Below are 23,666 nucleotides of genomic sequence, written 5' to 3' on the forward strand. Positions count from 1 at the left end.
CGTAACTGTACTTTACGGAACACACATGCCGGTTAAAAGAACAACTACTATTCTCTCCCATTAAACACTTGTTTATGTTAAAGTAGTATAATGGCTGTTTGTGCCTTTGCTTCAATGTTTTTCCCGCTGGTGAGAGGAAGAGTGTGCTGCAGAGCTTCATCTCGTGCACGCCCAGCTTTCCGTGCGTTCTCGTGCACTGCAGCTCGAGCTCAAGGGTCCGGGGCTCTGACCGGGAGAGAGGACCGGTTCGGTGGAGTGACAGTGAACCTGTCTGACAGCTGTTTACCGGAGGACATCAGTGAGAAATCATTCAGTAGATTACTGAAAGGTAAAGTATGAATGAGATTCATCCACATCATGTCATCAACTCGGAAATCTGCAGCAACTAATCAGACAGAGGGTGTCGTATTGTCATACTGATATTCTGTACAAACTGTCCACTGAGACAAATGTAACATGTGATATTGGGCTATATAAATAAACATTGATTGATAAACTAGAATAGTGAGCGAGCCTTATAATATTACTTCCTGGGACTTTATAAAGAAGGCTGCATGATCAGAAATATTGCTATAGAGTTTCCCTTGTGCTTTATGCTTACATGCCCCTTATATCTCAGCTAATTGTTTCTTTCCAGTGCATCTGCAGGTCAATGTTTGATTTATACACTAGGTGTTGTCAGAGATGTCGATTTTTAGATCTTTCAACATACGAAACAAACTGTCATAATAATACAGTAGTTGTTTAGTAATAGAAATACAAGAAATGTTGATAATGTATGTTACAAGTTCCCAAAGTGGAGTCTTTGAATGGCTAGTTGTGTCTTATTAGTAGGGCTGCTTGATTTAGACTATAATAATTACAATTATATTAACTGATATTGTGATTGGGATATAATATTTTTGAAATATTATTCACATTATCATTAAATAAATAATTAAATGATTAAGCCCATGAAATACAGTTTGTAGGCGAGGACTTCTCTGCAGCACAACAACACTTCATTCAGATATTATAAATGCTACTAGTATACAAACTGTAGTATCATATAATGTCCTTTGTTTTCTGTCATGTTTGTATTAATGTTTGGAACTAATTGAAGCAGGTCACCATTGTAAAAGAGGTCTATGATCTCAATGGGTTTTATCTGTATAAATAAAGGTTTTGAATTGAATTGAATAGTTTGTCTTCACCCAATATTGTGCTTCCCGCACTAGTCCTAAATAACATTTCGAATTATCGTGCAGCCTTAAATAATAACAGTCCAAAACCTAAACCTAATTAATTAGGGATCAGATAAAAAAAAAAAAATGTTTATAGACTAACTGGAAGCAGCTAAATACATTTGTATTTGTTTTGTTTATAAATGGCATTTGTTAACTTCTGAAATAAGTGCAAGTGGGTATTTTGCTAAATTGGTTAAATGTTTCCTTTCCCTTCAGGCCCACTAAAGTGTCTCTGCTGTTTGTCATCTTCTCTCTTCCCATTTCCCCCAGAATAAGATTAGGCATCAATCATACTTCCTGTCTGTTTTTATAGCAGCGACATCTTCAATAATGCATTTGAAAGTGTGTCCATCCTTGTGAACTTTTGACCTCTGCAGATTCTTTGGTCCAGTGGAAATCGGAGGGGAAAGTCGCAGTGTGGCTCCGAGTTCCCATCTCCCTGAGCCGATGTGCCGCCGCTGCCTCTGAGCACGGCTTCTCCTTCCATCACGCCAAACACGACCACACGGTGCTCTCCCTCTGGCTGGGGGAGGAAGAGAGCCGGCTGCCGGGGTTTGCTACCCACCAGATCGGAGTGGCAGGTAGAGATTTATAGCCTACAAGTTCATTCTTCCATGTCAAGTCAAAGTTAACTTTACTGTCAATCTTTCAGTTTGTGTGTACAGGCGAGAGATCGAAATACCGTTTCCCACAATCCCGAATACAAAAATACAAATATACACAATCAACAGACACATGTATACATTAAGACATAAATACAAGCACAACAATCAATATAAATAACAGTCACTTCAATATCTTTGGGAAATGTACATAGTGCAAGATTGTCCATAGCAACGTAAAAAAGTGTCTTGCTGGATTTGAGTGTCTGAGTGTGTGTGGGGTGTTAAAGTCCAGACGGGGGCAGGGGGGAGGGAATGCAGCCTCCTGACTTTAGAAATAGTAGTTTGACAAATATGAATGTTACCCAAAGGTCCACTTACACTCTTTTCATTGAGCGTTTAGCTGAATCTCACAGTCTTTATCAGAAAGATGCAGCAAACAGGCCTGAACACAGATGAATTCACCTTGAGTGAAATGTTCTTGTCAAACCAAACCTTCATTGAGCTGTTTGTGCTTCCAAGTGCCGAATGTCTGTGCAAACAGTCATAGCTGCTTGTAGTTATTTATACCCAAGATTTGATGTACTTAGAATACCCTTTTTGACTAAATAAACTGCCTAATATGTGACTATATAAACAGAAAATTAACCAACAATAGTGAAAATAATCTGCGCTTAAAAATCTCTCAATTAACTGCCGTATTAAAGGTAGGGTAGGTAAGAATGGAGAAACCAGCTCGAGTGCGCTAGAATTTGAAAGTACGCAGCCAGAAAAAATCTGCCTCTTCCTTCAGACTTCCTCACAGAGCCCCTCCTCCAACACACACGAACGCGCACATGACCAATGAGGGCACGAGATAAGTTTGTGCACAGATGGAAGGCTGACAGGCAGGTAGGCCATCCAGTTACTTTAGCCGGGCCGGCTCAGATGATTGGTCGTGCTTTTTACAGCGCCACGGCTTCCACAGATGATATTATGGATTTATTGTGAAAGCATTTAATGTATTCATTGCTATCGGGGTGTTGAGAGCATTCCATGGAATATCACAAAAAGTGTTTCTGAAGTGAATTACTAATTATTATTATTAAACTTGATTTGGATAGAACTTTCCATACAAGAAATGCAGCACTAAGTCCTTTAAAATAAGAGAAAATAGACATTCAATGGACATGAAAACAGAGAAAGAAATGCAAAATTAGGATAAAAATATGGAAAATCAAACACAATTGATAAAAAACCTTCAAAATAAGAACAAACATTGGGCAATTGGCGTTTCATTTTTCAGTATCTAAAGTATTTACCTCCCTTTTCCTGAGTCTCATTTAGAAAAACAAATCTCTAACCTTAGGTCAGAAATCTATTATGTTTTCGCACTTCGTATCTAATATGTTGCAACTTCAAAATCATTTAAAAGGAGCCAAATAAATCTGTGGTAAACTATGACCTGCAATGGGGTTTCAAACGGGAAACATCCGTGGATCAGAGGTTTGTTTTTGTGTCAGCCTGTTGTGTGTTTTTCAACTTTGGCCCTTTTCACTTTCATAGACAGAAATCCATCAGGCGTGAATGTGGGAGAGGATTAACAGAGGGAGGAGTTACAGGCCTGAAGTGTGTGAGTTTCTGATCATCCAGCAGAGGGCAGAGTGTCTTTATAACTGTTAAGAGAGGATGAACTTCAAGCATGTCAGAACATGTCCAGAGCATCCTTCAGCACAGAAGAGGTCCAGAATTTCCATTTGTTGTCGCCAATAATGAAACTAAGGATAGGAATTTTAAATATGCAGCTGTTTGGATAATACTGATACTGGTTTGCCCGGTTACTTGCAGCTTGTTGTTGTTAAATAGACAAGAGGACCACACATATTGAAAAATCAATTGAGACATAACTGCATTGACACGGGAGAAGTCATCCAATAATAAGTCTTCGTTTTGGTGTCTAATGACCTCCAGAGACCCTAGAGTTTTAACATTCTGTACTATTACTTCAACGAGACCAATGTGGGTGTTCATATTGCTGAAATTGAGGCCAATACTCCTATAAATGGACGTATTATCACTTTAGAGTCGGTTTTAAAGGGGCTCTGCCAGAAAAGGCTTAACAATGACGTGCAGTGGTAAAGGAAACACGAGCCTCAGAGGAACCCAAATGTAAACAGTAGCTATTTTTACATACTGATAATTAAAAGTTCATATTGCAGGATTAAATATGCAGGTTGACTTGTGCTGCTGTGTTTACCTTGGGATGCAACACGGTTAGGGTGACTGGAGAGTCTGAAATAAAGTAATAAGTCAAATAAAATGTGAAATTAAGCATTCTGTCTTCACTCCGCCAGCTCTGTTGTGATTGGTCAACCACTTAGAGATGTCCCGCCTCTAAGACACTTATCATATGTTGGAGCGCTAGCCAATAGAAGCACGAGTGTTACATATACGTCATTCACACCAACGGTGTTTCAGGGCCGGTTCGGAGCTGGAGCTTGAAAAGCACCGGGTTTTCCTGTTCACACCGCAGCGGAGCAGCCTCTTAGCTCCGGAATCCGGTTCGTTTCAAGCACCAAAAAATTGTCCGGCCAGAGCAAAAGCACCACATACGTCACGCTTACGTCGAGGCGGGGGCAGAGACAGATCAACTCCTGAACAACAACAAAAAGCCCGCGTTTTATCCAGTTTACACAACGATGGAGAAACTTAACAAGAGTTTCAGCCATAGACTGTATATATAAAGGTTTCTGCTCATGGTGAAGCAACGTGTCTGCGTGTTAAGGTGGAACCTGAGCATTCACGTTGATCACCTCTCATTATAACTCATTATAAATCTATAAAACTATAAATATTAAACTTTACTTCACGTGTTCATTTGAGAACAGCTGTTACATACCTGGGTGAAGGTTACAGTTCATTTAAATGAAAGATACAACGTTACTCCACACTCATGGTTCAGTCCTTATATAAGAAATAAGACCGACCTCGGAAGCAGTTGTGTTTTAAAAAAACCTTTATTGACACGAGTACACTTTTTTATAAGAATATAACTAAACCACAGAAATGACTCCGGAAAAGCAGCAGATAGAGCCATAAGAAATGAATGCGACTGATTTCATCCGCGCGGTTTGGCTTTATGAAGCAGGCACGCAAACGGTTACGTCATGACGCAAACGATGACGCAACGACGCATTACCAGTCGGACTCTGGGCGGTGTGAAAAGAGCCAGAGCTAAACCGAAGAACTGGTTCTGAACCTGAAAAGCTCTAGCACGGAGCTTGAACCGGAGTTGCGTTGGTGTGAATGAGGTAATAAGCTCCCTCTGTGGGGGACACAGGGATTGTAGCCTTTGCAAACCATTTGCATGCATAAACCTTTATAACACACTACAGGAAAACTTAATAGAACCTCTTTAAAGACTGATTTTGGCTGATGTATGTCTTGAGTCAGCGTCAGTGTTTTTAATGGTTCATCACCTGGTGACTCACGATAACTTTAATAATTGCATTTTGGAAAGCTTCACTCTTTGTCATGCCGTCTCCCCACGATGCTCCCCAGTGATGTGTCCGACACAACCTAAACAGCAATCAATCCTCAACTAATTCAATTTTGCATGGAAGCCTAGGGAACCAAAATCAAGGTCTCAGACGTCACAATACTTGTTTCGATAGTATTCTGTAGTGAAACTCAGCTCAAGTGTGATCCAATTTCTACATCTGACCTCATCCTGACCTACACAGCACCCTACAATTACTGTAAAAACTGGAACGCAGTAGAAGAAGCCTACGTGAAATATCAATTAAGAGAAGACATCAAACTTTGATTCAGAAGCCACGTGTATTATAATTTATCTACCACAGAACCCACAGCTCCTGTGACGGTGGCTTCTGGGCTTTCTGTCTCAGTATTCATAATCCCTTTGTTCTCCTCTGCTTCCTATGAGCACTTGTTTCCTGGACTGAACGCTACATAATGATAGCCTCCCTCAGCTGGCACAGGGATCGGGAATGACATCAGTTTCCACTTGAAAGTCCAAGTCAGGATTTCAAGACGACCCATCCCTATTTACACATCTGTGACATTCATGTAAAGAGGCCGGTCCGGGTCAGTCAGACGGACCAACCAGAAAACAAATAGTCCGGTTTACTCTCCTCCTTCAGAGCTGTCATCATCAGCGGCACATAGCTGTCTCTCTGAGTCACTGCCTGCTGAAAAAAGCTGCTCAAACAGGAGGAAATCTGGTGAAGTGGGATGTCCACATCATTCACAAGTCAATCTGAGTCACAGAGACTGTTTAGACTCGAAAAAGGAAAGGAACGTATTTGATTTCATCTTAGTCCTCTCCTTTTCCAGACATCAACATGCTGTGCTCTTGTTAGCTTATTAGATTTGTAATTTTAGAAAATGAACACTTTTGTCCCTATTTATTCTAAATGTACTGTGTCGTTAAAGCAGCCATAGCCAATATTTTATATCACCAATGGATCACATGAATCTCGTGGGTTAAGGGGTCACTTATTGTGAAAAACCCTCAAAAAGAATTCCCGAAATTCACAGTCATTGTCAGCTTCACGTAGCATTGTAGCTTCTTTGAGCTCATTGTTTTGGTTTGCAGCCCGCAGCTTTACTAATCTAATATGTTATGGCACTCCAGATAAAGGTCCAAGTGGCACTTTTATTGGAGTTTAATTTGCGTTAAAGCCACTTAAAGGTGGGGTATGTAATTTATTTCAGAAACACTTTTTGTTGTATTCCATGGAATGCTCTTAACATCCCGATAGCAATGAATGCTTTGACAATAAATACATTTTTTTTAAAATCATCTGTGGAAGCCGTAGCGCTGCAAAAAGCACGACCAATCATTTTAGCCGGCCCGGCTAAAGTAACTGGATGGCCTACCTGCCTGTCAGCCTTCCATCTCGTGCACAAACGTATCTCGTGCCCTTTCTTCTTTCTTTCTTTCTTTCAGTCTTTATTTCGAACAGATTAAAAAACAATAAATAACAAATGTGAAAAACAGAATACCGTATTGTTATAATACAGTATTTATCCACATTCATGGTAATATTTGTATATTCAACAAAAAAAAGTCTTCATATTAATAATAATAATAAATCATATGTGTCCGAAAGGGAGTAGGAGGAAGCAAATGCTTATTAATTCCCTCATTGGTCATGTGCGCGTTCGTGTGTGTTGGAGGAGGGGCTCTGTAAGGAAGTAGCAGATTTTTTCCGGTTGTGTATTTTCAAATTCTAGCGCACTCCAGCTCCAGCTGGTTTCTCCAAAAGTATCTACCCCACCTTTAAGTTCGAGAAGTGGAGTAAACTTAAATTCTGTGTGAGTCTAAATTATGAGCAATGTCAGTTGAGTGTTTTGTCGGTGGACGTAATCGACCTTTAACAAAAGAGTTGTGAAGAGAAAACCTTAATTGGACGAGGCCGATTTTCACCAGAGGTTCTTACTTAATAATAACTAATAATTGACTTCTCCTTATAGGTCTCCTTTTTAAAGTAACTACTTCAGTGCAACATTTGGACCAGTGTTTGCAAAATATGTGAAATTAATGTCATTGATTGTTTGTTTTCCAGGTGCAGTTGTTGATGAATCCAATGGAAAAGTCCTTGTGGTCCAAGACAGAAACAAGGTAGCCTATGTGTGGCTTTATTACAAAGCATTGCTCTAAATTATAATAATTAAAAACAGTATAAATTATTGCCGTATATTTCCCTAATGTTCTTCAGGAAACAGTAGAAAATCCAGAAAACATTACATTTCTAAACAGGAATTTATTTGCTATTATGACACATTTCACAAAATAAAATCATGATGTATTTTGGTTAGTTGGAAATATATTTTGGCAGCTAGTTTACCAAATATTGCCTAGTTGAGTCAGAAAGCAATGGAAAGGGATCCTTCCATCCACAGTGAAGAATAAACCGATCAGGTGCTGCCAAAGATGTCTGTGATAGATTGTGTTTGTTTAGTGAGATGTATGTTGCCTCTGTGGTTGGAAATCCTCTCACACTTAACATTGCTCCACACAACATTAGTTGACCTGAAGCAAACACTCTGTTTACGTGAGCTGAATGCAGTCAAACAGCTTCATGAGTGTGTTTCTCCCTCAGCTCTCACATAGCTCTGCTGTAGTGCCCAACAGACCCGCTTTAAAAACACACTTTATACACAGATCTGTTTGCATTCAAAAACAAGATTGCACCATGATGCTGCGATTTCAAAACGAATGATGTTTAAAGATGTCTCAGCTCACTTGACTTGATGTAAACAAGGCAATAAGTAACGTTCACATCAACAGGGGGTCCGTGGGGTCTTAAAAAGTATTAGAAGTTGATAAATCAATTTAGCGAAAATGAAGGCTATTAAAAAATATTAAACGGCATTTTCCAAGGTATAACATTTTGTAGCTTGTTTTCATTAAGTATATAAATGGTCCAAAGAGGTTGTGTTCTACAGTCTGCCTGAATGTAATCATTGCGTAGGTGTGTAGTGATTCTGTGTAGTTTATTTATGGCATCCCGTTGGGTTTGACGTCATCTGAACAGGACATCGCGCGCTCACTGCTTGATAGCGTGAAGGTCCGTTTACGCCGGTTGTTAAACAACATCGTTATGGGGGAAATGCAAGTCTGCGTCCAAATGGTTGGAAGATAAGGAGGAAGGACAATCAATACTGTATATAGTCAATGTGAGGTAAAGTGTGTCGCCAAGGTAACCGGTTAAAACTCAAAGTGGCGATGAGGTCTTAAAATGTATGGAAAGGGTCTTAAAAGGTATTACATTCAGGATTCCTGCATATACCCTGATCAAGTGTACATGTTGTTACCTAATCAGTATAAATGCTGAAAAAGTGTTCTAGTTAAAGGTGGGGTATGTAATTTATTTCAGAAACACTTTTTGTTATATTCCATGGAATGCTCTTAACACCCCGATAGCAATGAATACATGAAAAGCTTTGACAATAAATCCATAAAAAATGTCATCTGTGGAAGCCGTGGCGCTGTAAAAAGCACGACCAATCATCTGAGCCGGCTAAAGTAACTGGATGGCCTACCTGCCTGTCAGCCTACCATCTGTGCACAAACTTATCTCGTGCCCTCATTGGTCATGTGCGCGTTCGTGTGTGTTGGAGGAGGGGCTCTGTAAGGAAGTGGCAGATTTTTTCCGGCTGTGTATTTTCAAATTACCTCCCCCACCTTTAAGGCAGCTGCTTCTGTACTAAATACAAACATCCTTTGTAATGTGACCCCACACCACCATTACTGCTAAAGTACCAGGAAATGGTAGCATTAAACGTCACACAAGTCCTGGCATTGTGCAAACCCATGTTATATAAGATACACTAGTATTTCAATCAGGAGAGACGGTTTTGATGTAAGAATACATATTTATTGCCAGGAATACACAAATGGAGTTTTGGCGATTAGGCTCTGTTGTGCAGGAGTGTCATTCGGGAGGGGAGAACCGATGCGATGAAACCCCCCTGGGGTCTAGACCCTGGTGGTGGTGAATAGATGGTTGGGTTCGTTCTGAAGGGGAGGGGCTTAGCTTGACCCTGGATTCAGAGGGACATGAGGTGAAAAGGGGTGGAGGGGGGTTGCGTCGAGTCACCTGAAATGTCAGCTGTCAGAGGGGAGAGCAGATTTAAAAGGGTTAGCGGAGCGCTATGATAGGCTTGTGAGAATAGAGCGAAGTGATTGGTTAAGCTGGGGAGCCCCGATCACTTATTGAGAGGAGAGAGAGTAGTAACATGGACATAGTAAATCAATCCAATCCACTTTATTTGTATAGCACATAAAAACAGAGGGTTTGCCAAAGTGCTTCACACCAAACATAACATTATAATAAAATATAATATTACAATAATAGATCAAAAGCACACATAAGAAAAGATAAAAGGATAAAAGGCACACATAAGAATTAATACACGGTACATACAGGCTATGGACAGACAATAAAAGCATAACAATTGATAAAACATAGCTCAGACTGACTCGAAAGCGAGGGAAAAGAGGTGGGTCTTTAAACGGGTCTTAAAAATTTGGAGGGTGGGCGACAATTTGACATGGGCGGCAGGTCGTTCCAGAGCCTGGGGGCTACCGCTGAGAAGGCTCGATCTCCCCTGGTCTTTTTCTTGGTTTTAGGGACTACCAGCAGCAGCTGATCAGCCGACCTCAAAGCCCTTGAGGGGGTGTACACCTTTAGGAGGTCGGAGATGTACTGAGGGGCCAGCCCATTAAGCGAAATGAATGAGTAAAGAAGGTCTTCCTGGTTGAACTTGCGCTGAGCTTCATATAGATTTGATGCACTGTGGAAATGTCGTAGTTGTTGCTCCCTTCCCCCAAGAACAAGTTACAACAAGCCACCATTAAAGACCAAAATGAAAAGCATGTTAAAAGTGTAAATGCCCCTTAACGCTAGCACAGGGTTTCAAGCCTGTGTAAGGTTAAAACTTGAGGGTACCCAGAGATATCACAAAAGTCTCCCTTATTTCCAATTATTGCGTCACTGCCATCAAAAAAATATATAGCACACATTCAGATATCTGTGTAATAAGTGTATGTGAAAATAACAGTGTACCATTGATGAGTAAATCATAGATTTAATTTAACCCATAAGAACCCGGACCCATTTCTACTTTTGGGAAAATTAAGGGGAACATAATTTAGATTAAATAGACCACCTAGAACACATTTCTGACAAGTAACCCCCCCCTAGAGTCAAATATCTGAAAAGTGACATATATGTCACATTGGGCTTTAATGGTAAAATAACTCATACTGTATAACTTCATTAACGAGGATGATTTTTTTTGGTTTAAATTAGTTTGAACATTCTTTGAATTGAAGAATAAGAACATATTAACTCAATATAATTGAATCAGCTAAATTAACTGAGCAGATCATAATCATATTTCTAATTGTGCATATATGTCACTTTGGGTTTACTGTGAAAGTTTAGGGTTAAAGTCCCGATGTCACACCGATGTTTGTCTCATTTGTTTCATATCAATTTGTTCAATAAATGTTTCCACAACAGGTTCAATGTAATAAAGGACATGTTATGTAAGCATTTTAATTCTTAAATGGTTTGAATGTTACCTTTAGCAACAAAAAAAAGCTTTTGAAATGTAGCTCGTTATGTCACATGTGTTAGTCTGGCACATGGCCATCTTGGACATGTTGTCATGGGAACACAAAATCACATGTCCTGGCCCAGGACCCCCCAGACTGTTCAGGGTGTGTCACTGAGGGACTTCATGAGATAAAATAAAGGCTAAAGCTGAATAAGGAACTTTCCAGAACATTTAAAGTGCATGTGACACCCGTGTCCAGGGGCGGACTGGCCATCGGGAATACCGGGAGTTTTCCCGGTGGGCCGGTGCTGTGCGTGGGCCGGAGGGCCTAAATCCTGCCTAAATCCTACCGGCCCACATTTGTAAGTGTTCCGGCCACTCCCTGGAGTGTGTGCACCAGATTGATGCATTTAACTTCAACATTTAAAAAAAAAATCTTCCCGGGGGAGCATGCCCCCAGACCCCCCTAGGGGAGGTGAGGTCCACCACCTGCCCACACCCCGTGTTAAATTGTCTCACCCATATTGAGGATGTTGCCTACGCCCATGTTTTATTCCATGTGTCAGGCAAATTGGGTCCAAATGTTATTGCATCACTGATCTGTTAACATTAAAATCACTAAATATATGCTGTAACTATTTTGCTCTAGGCAACTCAAGGGCTCAGGTAATGTGATTACTATATGAATAATGGTCCAAAATAACATAAAATGCATAGGGTTTTTTGTTAAGTAACATACTTTCGTCGCCGACCGGCCGATACATGCCGCACATTAAGTGGGCCTGTCTGTCAATTAATCCCCGGGCCACTTTTTCCCCCCAGTCCGCCCCTGCCCGTGTCACTGTGGGTCCTTATGGGTTAAGGTCATTTAAGTATTCTTAGCTAAGGCCCGTGTTTTAGGACATTGTAAACATTTGTTATGAGCAAAGTGTTATTGATTGATTTGACTGCTGATTTATGAAAACAGTGTATTTGAAGATAAAATAACATTAAACTGGATGTTGTCTTTTATACTCAACTGAATCCAAGCATTCAAGACACAATTATATGGCTTCATAGATAATTAAAAAGAATCCTTGGTTGCAAAACTGTTTACCAAACAGCCTGTTAAACATACATATAGCAACATGAACACATTTGTCATCATTCATTGTCAAAGAACTAACAACTGGCCTCCAGAGGAATAAAACATGTCAGAGTTCAGATGTCTGCAGGAACAAAATGTACCCTGATTTATTCCAACCTATATTATTTGTCATTACTCTATTGTTGTCCATGGCTTATACTGATCAATAGCTCTTTGAGGATTCCCCAAATGATTGTCTAACACTGCGTCGTATTAGGGTGAAGTTAGAAATACATCTGCCCAGAAAACATCTGACAATACATGACAATATAATCAAATTATTTAAATCCTTCTGCAGCATCACATTTGAAGCTGGTATGCTTTTCTCTTGTAAGTCTCTCATACCTCATTCACACCAACGGTGTTTCAGGGCCAGTTCGGAGCTGGAGCTTGAAAAGCACCGGGTTTTCCTGTTCACACCGCAGCGGAGCAGCCTCTTAGCTCATTTCAAGCACCAAAAAATTGTCCGGCCAGAGCAAAAGTACCACATACGTCACGCTTACGTCGAGGCGGGGGCAGGGGCGGGATCAACTCCTGAACAACAACAAAAAGCCGGCGTTTTATCCAGTTTGTACACAACGATGGAGAAACGTAACAAGCAGCAGTGGTCCACTGAAGAGACCAGCTACCTGCTGGGAATCTGGTCTTCCGAAGAGGTACAGAGGAAGCTGGAGCACAATCGGCCATTGTTGTTGTTGTCGATGTCAGCTGTGAGGGGCTTCCGCGCGGTTTGGCTTTATGAAGCAGGCACGCAAACGATGACGCAATGACGCAGCACCAATCGGACTCTGGGCAGTGTGAAAAGAAACGGAGCTAAACTGAAGAACCGGTTCTGAACCTGAAAAGTTCTAGCACGGAGCTTGAACCGGAGTTGCATTGGTGTGAATGAGGTATCAGAAAGTTCAGGTTACAGTAAAACCACTATAACATCTGAGTCCTTTGACCAATATAGTGCACATTATAATTGACTTTATGTAAGTGGGCCTGTTTGCTGACAACATGCAGCAATGTGTCCCAGCTGGGAATCCTAAAAGCTTCTAATGGGAAGCAGTTAGTGGCATGGAAGTGTGGGAAGTATGTAATCTCTTCCTCTCCTCCTTCATCGGGATGTTTACTGGAAATGTGCTGCACAAGAGCCTGGCAGTTCAGAGCTCACGAGGGGGTACGAACTTCCGGAAACTAAAGATATTATCACTCACAACAAGGGACAGATCCTCAGTGAACTGAAGGTCGTTTACCGACTTGGGGAGTAACAGAAAACATGTAACAAGATTACGTAATTAGCATTCAAAACAATTAAACTGTATTCCCTAACAGTTACAAAAACATTGATCCAACCAAAAAATAGGGATTACTTGCAGGATTACAATCTTACAATGCACTCATTTAATTATATATAAACTGCTGCCAGCATGTGCTTAATGAAAGGCAGGTTTCTTCTTTTCTAAGGTTACATTGTTCTGTTTTCTTGCATAATAACATCGCTGCTACAACCCGTTGCTGCAGATACACGCTTTACAACATCAGGAAGATACGTCCCCAGCTGACTCAGAAAGCGACTCAGGTTCTGGTCCAGGCTCTCGTCATCTCACGCCTAGACTACTGCAACTCCCTCCTGGCTGGTCTACCTGCATGTGCCATCCGACCTCTGCAGCTCATCCAGAATGCAGCGGCTCGTCTGGTCTTCAACCTTCCTAAATTCTCCCACACCACTCCGCTCCTCCGCTCCCTTCACTGGCTTCCGGTAACTGCTAGAATCCACTTCAAGACACTGGTACTTGCTTACCATGCTGCGAATGGATCTGGCCCTTCCTACATCCAGGACATGGTTAAACCGTACACCCCAGCGCGTGCACTACGCTCTGCATCAGCCAAACGACTCGTTGCGCCCTCGCTGCGAGGGGGACCCAAGTTCCCATCGGCGAAAACACGTGGGTTTGCTCTCCTGGCTCCAAGATGGTGGAATGAGCTCCCCATTGACATCAGGACAGCAGATAGCTTGCACATCTTCCGGCGCAAACTGAAAACTCATCTCTTTCGACTCCACTTCGAGCGTTAGAACTATTAACGAAGCACTTTTATACTAATAAAGGACTGGCTTATCTAAAGCCAGTTGAGTAGCACTTGAAATGTTTGGCTCTATGAAACCTGATGTACTTATATGATTCTGTTTTCTTCAAGGTTGTGTCTTCCTGGTCGAATGTACTTATTGTAAGTCGCTTTGGATAAAAGCGTCAGCTAAATGCAATGTAATGTAATACACTTAAGTAAAACACATTGTTCCTCTTGTATTTATTTTTCATTCCATTTAAAATGGAGGTAATCCAAAACTAGTGGAACATTACTAAAAGGGGTCCTATTATCTTCAACTTTGGTATTTTATCCTTTTCAGACCATTCACATGCACAAAAACATGTAACAAACGACAGGAAAAGGAAACCCCCAAAAAGCATCATACTGTGAAACTCAGATTAGTTTACTGATTACCATTATTTTACAGGTAATAAGTCATATAATAATATTAAAATAATATTTATAAGAATATAAATCAATGTTAATTTTTTTACACTTTTAATACACTTTTAAACCTTCTCAACCCTGTTTTTTTACTCTGAAAATGACTACCGAGGTGTCCCTGAGCAAGGCACTGTTCCATACACTGCTCCTACAGTAGGATGGGTCAAATGCAGAATGTACATTTCCCCTCTGTGGGACAATTAAGGGCATATCACAAGAGAATATATCAAACACCACACTGATTAGAGTTACACAAAATATCTTTATTTCTTCCTTTCCAGCCCATTCATAGAAACAGCTTCAAAAATATAGCATTCTGTTCACAATGCACACAAATAAAAGCTGTAGTGCACATGTGTTCAAGGAACAAGGAAAGATGAAATAGCATTTATAAATGGGGAAAAAAAGCACTGCCTTCAAATTTCTTTGATAACTACAAAAATATATATATATATATATATATATACAACACTGACATCATAACTTAACCAGCAGCATACTGTTATTAAATATCGAGGGTAAATGGTGAAACAGCTTTTGAAGACACACTTCACCGCAGCAAATGTAAAAGCCTCCAGAGTGAGGCACTAAATATAAAACATAAAATGAAAGGATGCTCTTATTAAACATCTCTCTAGATGTATCATTATTAGTTTAGATACATACGAAGATACTTTCACAAAGTCCGCTACTTGCTGTGATTTTATATAACAAAGAAAAACGTGGTGCCATTGAACACTTGCAGGAAACAAGTGACTTTAAACTGGACGGCACCAGAAGAAGTTTAACACAAAACAAGATACAGATATGACTCTAATATACATTTACAGCAGTGCCTTCTATCATGATGTTGATTTTTATTTCTGTATTTCAGACAATGAATGCTTGGAAGTTCCCCGGCGGCTTGTCTGATCTAGCAGAAAATATTGGTGAGTGTCACAAAACTAATACAGTACATCTACAGCTAAAGCCTTCGATTTTAGATGATACATTCATTTGAACCGTACAAAACAAGGCACATGATATATATATATATATGCAAATATTTATATCTGTTTCTCCAAATTCACCTCTAAAGCAGCTTTGGTATTATATACATGACCCAACACAAAAAGCAGTGTTTGTCTTTACAAAAAATATATATATTTTCCCTTTTCCCCCACATCTTAACATCAGATGACTCTGACAAGGGAACGTGAATATATTCCTTTAAGTCAAGATGTTTACAATTCCTCCATGTACATTTAGTAATATTTTAAATGTGTCCTATTATACTGTTTTTCATTACTTTATTATAGGTCTCAGATAAATACAAAACATGTCTCTGAAGTGTTTGGTTACAAACACCAAACAGATCATTGCAGCATTACCCATAATCCCCTCTGTTTCAGCCCTGTTTCCAAAGTGCTGATTCTCTGTCTGTTACTTTAGATGAAAAATAAGGAGCCCCTCCCCACGCCCCTCTGAGAGAGATTTGGTTCAAAAGAACTCAATGGTGCTCTAGGAGGAGATTCAGGTCATAAGGGGGGGGGGGGGGGGGTTACCTTGGTTGGTGATTGGCTAATGGTTACTCAAGCAAAAACATCGTTATGCCATCATAAAGTGGCCAAAATCTGATCAGCTCATTTTCAGACAGGTTTTTATAGAAATGGATCAGGACAAAAAGAGAGAGAATCTTTGTTCCTGAAACTTTCAGAGTCTCTTTACACAGAGGGGACACATGTTGATGTAGAAGAGACATGAAGAAGAGGGGACACATGTTGATGTAGAAGAGACATGAAGAAGAGGGGACACATGTTGATGTAGAAGAGACATGAAGAAGAGGGGACACATGTTGATGTAGAAGAGACATGAAGAAGAGGGGACACATGTTGATGCATAAGAGACATGAAAAAGTGGATTTTGCATAATAGGTGACCTTTAATTAATCTTTCTCAGGTACTACTGCGGTCAGGGAAGTGTTCGAGGAAACTGGCGTTCGCTCAGAGTTCAGATCTCTGCTCAGCATCAGGCAGCAGCACCACCACCCCGGCGCCTTCGACATGTCGGACATGTACATCATCTGCCGACTCAGCCCTCTCACCTATGACATTAACTTCTGCACTCAAGAATGTCTGCGCTGCGAGTGGCTCCAGCTTGCAGAGCTAGCTAAGACCGAGCACACCACCCCCATCACCGCTCGTGTCGCCCAGCTACTGCTCCACGGCCTGGAGAGCGGCTTCCACAACATCGACCTCTCCATGGAGGTGATTCCTGCCGTCTACTCTGGGAAGTTTTACCAGCTGTATCACCGGCAGCTTCCTTCCACACTGAAATCCTAGCAACCCGATGGGGTTATGTTGACACATAGCTGTCAGTATTACTCATTTAAAGTGTATTTATTACTGGAAGGATGTTTGCAGTGTGTCTGTTCACAAACAAATATTTGGAACAATAGAGTGGTGCAAGAATGAGTCCTAAACCTGGATATTAGCATTGAGGAGTTAGCATTGAGGAGTTAGCATTTTGGGGTTCCTTCATCTGGTTTGGGATACAAGGACTTAAGCTTATGAGATGTTCACGTTTAGTTATACAACAATCAGTAAATACCCCAGTGGTGAATGTCTCAAGCTTCTATGTGTCATAAAAGCAATAGTTGCGACTCTAAATCACTAAATTAAACGCCATCGCGTCACACATTAGCCGCATTTAGCTTAGCCCTGTTGACGTGAAGTCACGTGACAGTTATGAAGTTCCTTGATAGCCCAACGTTAGCTTTTTTACTTCTGGCGATTGCATTAAACTATTAAAACAATGATGTTAATATGTGAATATTATCCTGAATAAATCCCGATTATTTTTGTGTTGAGCCCTTGCCATGCTAACTTCCAGGTTGGACTACATACATATGTCATCACTGCGCCACTCTATACCTGAACCACCATTTTATACGGTTCATATTTATAACACTTGTTTGGTAGCCTTATAGGGAGAAAGTGGCCCCAAGCAGCTAATTTAATTTGTCAAAGGCACTATTTTTAAAGGTTGCTGTGTTTTTAACTTGTAGCAGGTCTTGCTAACGATCTAACTACCAGTGTCAGCTGAAAACAGCTAACATAAGGTTAGGTGTTGCATTATCAATATTGGCTGCCTTAATGCAATTACTGACTGGTCAAGTAACTCACAATAATATTTGTTGTTGAAGTTAACTGCCTTTCTGTCATTGAACTAGACATCATTTAAAACCATTGTCCTCGTGGGAATTTGGCAATACAGAAGGGAAACAAAAACAAGCTCAGGAAACCTGTTCAGTTTCTGTGTGTGTGAGTGTGAATATTCTGAGTGTGAATATTCTGAGTTGTGTAAAATGACACGATAAAAGTAGTGCTTGGGCTTTGATTTGGGTTGGTTTAGTGTGCTTAGTTTTTTTGACAAACTACAAAATCCTAAAATGTAGTTATTTAGTTCAGTCCCTAATCTCTTATCAGGTTATAATGGTGTATGATTTGAATGTATGTTCTTGTTTTAACAGTATATATGGACCCTATACCTTCATCTTATAGCTACGTTTAGACTGCAGGAGCTGAACAGTAGGAAAGGGTTGTTGCTTTAAGTCAAAGAAGATCTGTTTAGCCAAAATGAACACTGCCATACTCTATGGTACAATTCAGCAAGGTACCTGGTTTCAGTTGCATTACTGCAGCAGTTAGCAGGTCTACATTGTTTTACTGTGAAGCAGCTAGGTGTGAATGTGGCCACAGTTTGAAAGTAAAAGCTGACTAAGAGCAGACATGTTCAGGATACAACAGTCAGAAAGCATCACAGCTGTTTTGGGGCAATGTCGATGGAGCCACCTTGTCTTCATTGCCGTCACATCTTCTTCTAGCCTTGGCAGCCATTGGAAGAAACAGGATGGCCTTTTGACCTCGGCTAGTTTTGCTCCCGGGCTTGTACTGGCCGGTTCTCTTCAGTGCCACGTACATGTCGGGGTACTTCCTGGAGCGGTACGTGTTGTAGTTGTTGCTCTCGAGCCGCTCCAAGAAGTAGCATTCATCTGTCGCTCGTCTCTGGAGAGAAGACACAGAGAAATCACTTTCATTTGATGTTCAGTCGACGGAAATTAAGTGCTATTTAAGGAGTTAGCTAGGATTAAATCTACACCTTTTTGCTTTTGGGACAACTTCCCATTGCAATACACTCAAATGTCCTTGCAAACGGAGGAAAAATACTGTGAAACTAGTCTTTATTATTTCAACAAATGGAAACTGAAGTTAGGTCATACTGTCTGTATGATTAATATAAATGTTACTTTCCAAACCGCTTGAACCCCTCTCTTTCTATTATACCACTTTTATCAAACAGGTTATTTTGTTTGGATAACATTTGATTGAATTTGTGTAGTATATATATTGTTGGACAGGGAGAATATGTGTTATGCTGAAATGTTCTGATATTAAAGTGCATAAAACACCAAGCGCTTAATGTCACCTTTGTTTTGAAGAAGACTGTTGGTTTCTTATATATTCTGTGAGCTGCAAGTGTTTCAAACCAATAGAGTAAAGATATTTGCAGGAAAATACGCTGACCAGGGCCATTATTACAGCTTAATTCAGTGTCTATGTTCAAATCAAACATCTAATATTGTTCATTGTAGGTGAACGGCTTGAAATGTTAAACAATAATGATTTAAACAAACTGAGAACATATCAAAAAGTGAACAAATAAAGATGGCTTAGACCAGTGTTTTTCAAAGTGGGGGCCCCGACCCCCCGGGGGGCCGCCAGGGGGCACCAGGGGGGTCACGCAAGGTTTGAGGGAAACGGGATTTTTTTTTTTTTGAAGTTTAATTTTTTTTTTAAGATGTTATTAATAACTGCATATCTATCAATCTATGTGTCCTTTGATGCCAATCTTTTAATATTGTTTGTTTTTGAATCACACGACCGCCCTTCAAGCCAATCAGAATCGAGCTGAGTATCTGCCCAGCTTTTGGAGCAAGTGAGAGATAGTGAATATTTCGCTCTGCAGCTGGATGAGCACGGATGTAGCAAATGTCGCAGAATTGCTAGCATACATCAGATTTATTTCAGAAGACAACTTTGTTGAGAAAATATTATTTTGCAAAGCACTGGAAGGTAGGACCACATGAAGAGACATTTTCCAAGTTTTAGATGAGTACATCATCTCAAATGGACTTGACTGGTCTCGTTGTGTGGGTGTGTGTTCAGATGGGGCAGTGGGGCTATGACAGGCAAAAAAAGCGGAGTGACAGCTTTTATCAGGCAGAAGGCCCCAAATGTATTGGCAACGCACGGCATGTTCCATCGGGAGGCACTTGTACACATCATTTAAAAAAAAATTGCAACAGGGGGGTCCCCGCCAGAGGATAATGCTATATGGGGTCCTTGGCATGGCAACGTTTGGGAACCCCTGGCTTAGACAAATTGTTCAATCTAAATTATTTATCTCTCTTGGCTGGTATGTTATTAACCATATCCATCACAAGTGCTCACAATATCCGCTCCTTGAACCTTCTAGAAAACATGAATTACTGAACGTCTGGCCAAAATCGTTCTGTCTCGCTGGGCGTTAGCTGCCCAACACCCTGCTCAACAAGAGACTTTTGTTTTTACGTTTCTTTTTATTTGACTGTGACTCTACAGCTATTAGTCAGAGGACATTTTTCTTTCAACGGCAACAACCACCCAGGGAACAATTAATTATACAAAGTTACAGCTTCGAATAAACATTTTGCGGAGTTTTATTTCAATTGGAAAACCAAAGAAATGTCATAATCTATTATATTAGATAATCTTTTTTGTTTCTGTTTTTTATTGAACTATTCATTTATTCAGTTATTTATTTTTTGAGTTTATTTGTTATCAAACGCTCAAGACATTTCTATTTTACATTTACTATCATACATACATGATGCAAGTGTATTTATTAAAACATTTTAAGGTTAATGGTGTGAAAAAATATAGAAAATTAGTTAATCTTGTACAAATCCTATAGGCAGAACAAATGTCTTGTTTGACTAATGTGTCAGTCGTCAATTATATCAACAAAGAACATTTTAATAAATAGTATACAACTAAAACATGTGCATCATACCCGTCAAGGTGCTAAATTAGAGGGTAAAAACTGTCATTTCAATATTCAAATTGTTTTCACCACAAATGGTAATAATAAGAGAGTTAATATTTGTCTGGGTTTTAAATGTTTTTCTACGACCGAGTCAAAGCAGGACAGAGAACTGGGTGGCAGCTGCTGGAGCTTCTCATTAGGGAGGAAATGCTTCTTGCCAATTACATGGCCTGTGGACAAGTCTTCACAACCACCGAACCACATCAGTCACACACACTTCAAACTTCACACTTCCACTGCCACCCGCTGTGAGCAACAACTCTGTGGCAGCAGACCAGCAGCCGTTCAGAAGGTTGACTGCTTCTCATGCAGTCAGGACATCCTTCAGATCCATTTAGTTTGACAGTACGGCAAGTAATTAAACAAAATACAAAATATTACGTTTCTAATTCTTCTTTTGCTTATGTAAGATGTTTGATCAGTTAGTTTTACTTCTGGTCAGTTCGACAATCTGTGAGTTTAATTGAAACGTTTACATTTCAAAGAAAAAAATACTTCAAATGATTTTCTGCCACCAGTCATGTCTTCCTATTTAGGGCTGTGTTACTTAGTGAGCTACTGTATGTCTGGTCAATAAAATAGCAGACTGCATTTACCTTAAACTCAAGCTTTTTCAAAAGTAGCATCTTCTCTCTAACGTTTTTATTTTGCTGATGAGTTTCTTTGTTTTTCCAAGTATTCCTTTATAATTGTCAAACCTATCCATCTTTTCTTTTTTACCATGCTTTTGAAACTCCTCTCATTCACAAATGTCATTATCAGAATAAAATCCATTCCCAATTTACCCAGTCAATTGTTGGATGCAGCTCCTTAAACGTATCTGTGTTTCTGTGTCTCGTCTCTCAGACTAAGTTCTGCTAAGTCCCCATGCCTTCCCAAACCCCCCCCTGGCTGTCAGGTTGCCCGTGGAGATCCTAAAAAATGCACACTTAATCCTGCAAATATTAGAGGTCACATTCTTCCACAAACACACCAGCAGCAACTAGACTTTTGGAGAAGTCTGCGTCCTATTTTCTACTTTAATGAGCCTGATTTTTCACGAAGAAGTTGAACATTAATGGAGTAACATCAACCATTAACCCAGTTGCAATCATTTTAATTATCATAGTGTCATACCTTCTAACTGAAGTGGGTATTTGAATAGAAGTATTGTGTTTGTTCAGCAGATCCAAATTAAGGTCTTGCACATCATGTATTTGTTTATTTGCCTTTTTGGACTTTGTGGGTACAAAATCGAATCCCAAGTCATGTAACATAATGTGATTTAAGACGTAAGCACTCAAACTCAAACTTGCTAGCGTTACCATGATCAGTGACATGATGTTGTTGGCCAAGGCAATGTTAATGCCAAGAAAACACTTTAAAACGTTTAAAAAACTGCACTTGAACCCACATTCTGATCATTGGCCCAGGGTCTATTTAATGTTTTGACAAACTTTTTTTATGCTGAGTGCTGACTATGACAAACGTGTGTCAACTTAATTATTTCCTGCGAGGGAGGATTTCTTGTCGGGTGGCTGTTAAGTACTTGTTGTTACTTTCCATAACACAGCAGTCTAAATGCTGCATGTGACGAAGGCAGAAGACATTTACTGTGGGTGTTTAATATGTCAAAAGGACTGATGGTACAAATGGTTGCCTTTAGATCACAAATCGTCAGAGTTGGGAAGTAGTGGAGTACAAATACTTCGTTACTGTACTTAAGTAAACAAATTTGGTATCAGTACTTTACTTCACTACTTATTTTTCTGACGACTTTTTACTTTTACTTCTTACATTTTTAACACAAATACATGTACTTTCTACTTCTTGCATTTTCAAAACAAGCTTGTTACTTTAGTTTTAATCTGTGTTTCAGGATAGCAGAAAGCCTGCACATCTTCCGGCGCAGACTGAAAACTCATCTCTTTCGACTCCACCTCGAGCGATAGAATTACTAACAAAGAACTGCTAACAAAGCACTTATATACTAATAAAGGACTGGCTTACCTAAAGCCAGTTGAGTAGCACTTGAAATGTTTGGCTCTATAAAACCTGATGTACTTATATGATTCTGTTTTCTTCAAGGTTGTGTCTTCCTGGTCGAATGTACTTATTGTAAGTCGCTTTGGATAAAAGCGTCAGCTAAATGCAATGTAATGTGTTTGGTGGCGTGATCATTATTATTTAGAGTCATTAGGCGCTTTCACACCAAGTACTGTTCCCAGGAATAGTTGCCGGAACTTAGTTCCCCGGAACTCTTTAGATCCGGAACTATCTAGTAGATTGCGTTCACACCGGAATAAGTCCCTGAGGGAGGATTACGCAAATGAAGCCGCTGACGTTACTTCTTCTGCTTTGGGTTTACTGGCAGGCCAGTAACTTCACGGCGTATACTGCCACCCGAAGTCCCGGGTAAATCGCCAGAAGCGCCAACACTCCACCGTGCCCACGTTTTATTTTGTGTTGCCATAAATTAGTCTCTCTCCGTTGGTGCGCTGGACTAATGCTAATAATGCTAATGCGAGCAAATAAAATGGCGGCTTCACAAAATGGGGCGTGGTTTGCAATTTGCCCAGCCAATCAGAAATTGGAACATTTTCCTCCCCAGGAAAGTACCACCTATATATTGCTCGCATAAAATCCCCGGGGTTTTTTGCTTTGTATGTCGGGGGCGGGAGATTCATGTGATTGGTTGTTGGTTGCGTTGCTCGCAAAAAATCCCCAAGCTTTCAGACATGCCCAGCTCCAAGATTTTTGAAAAGCTGCTGTGTGGACGTACCGTTATTGTTCTTTTAATATAAAGGGAGGTCAGTTACTCTTTAAAACAGTTGGTAGTTATGGGTACTTTTTACTTAAGTACATTTCAAAGCCCATACTTCTTTACTTTTACTTAAGTAAAGAAGTTTAGTCAGTAGCCTACTTCTACCAGAGTATTTTTGAGTATCGCACTTCTAATGCCCCGGCCACAGGACGAAAACAGTCGTTTGCGTTACTGTTTAGTGTCATATAGACCGT

General features: G+C 40.2%; 2 protein-coding genes across 2 annotated transcripts in view; one reads left to right on the plus strand and one right to left on the minus strand.

Annotated features, from left to right (window-relative positions):
* Positions 1–18,990, plus strand: nudt6 (nudix (nucleoside diphosphate linked moiety X)-type motif 6). Its single transcript, XM_034199429.1, has 5 exons — positions 1–328; positions 1,604–1,807; positions 7,399–7,454; positions 15,418–15,472; positions 16,482–18,990. Exons 1-5 carry the CDS (start codon positions 91–93, stop codon positions 16,862–16,864), a joined length of 936 nt encoding a protein of 311 aa, XP_034055320.1. The 5' UTR covers positions 1–90; the 3' UTR covers positions 16,865–18,990.
* Positions 18,268–23,666, minus strand: part of fgf2 (fibroblast growth factor 2) — an 11,029-nt gene continuing 5,630 nt past the window's right edge. The window contains exon 3 of the mRNA XM_034199430.1: positions 18,268–18,589. Within this exon, the coding sequence (XP_034055321.1) occupies positions 18,332–18,589 (258 nt within the window). The 3' untranslated portion in view covers positions 18,268–18,331. The remainder of the gene's footprint in view (positions 18,590–23,666) is intronic.

The sequence above is a fragment of the Gymnodraco acuticeps genome, unplaced genomic scaffold (assembly GCF_902827175.1).
Source record: "Gymnodraco acuticeps unplaced genomic scaffold, fGymAcu1.1, whole genome shotgun sequence".
Taxonomy (NCBI): domain Eukaryota; kingdom Metazoa; phylum Chordata; class Actinopteri; order Perciformes; family Bathydraconidae; genus Gymnodraco; species Gymnodraco acuticeps.

Excerpts from the sequence above, each read along its gene's own strand:
- nudt6 (XM_034199429.1), top strand. The coding sequence starts at position 91 with ATGGCTGTTTGTGCCTTTGCTTCAATGTTTTTCCCGCTGGTGAGAGGA. Across the intron at positions 329-1,603 it reads ATTCAGTAGATTACTGAAAG|ATTCTTTGGTCCAGTGGAAA; the intron begins GTAAAGTATGAA and ends TGACCTCTGCAG. Across the intron at positions 15,473-16,481 it reads TGATCTAGCAGAAAATATTG|GTACTACTGCGGTCAGGGAA; the intron begins GTGAGTGTCACA and ends AATCTTTCTCAG.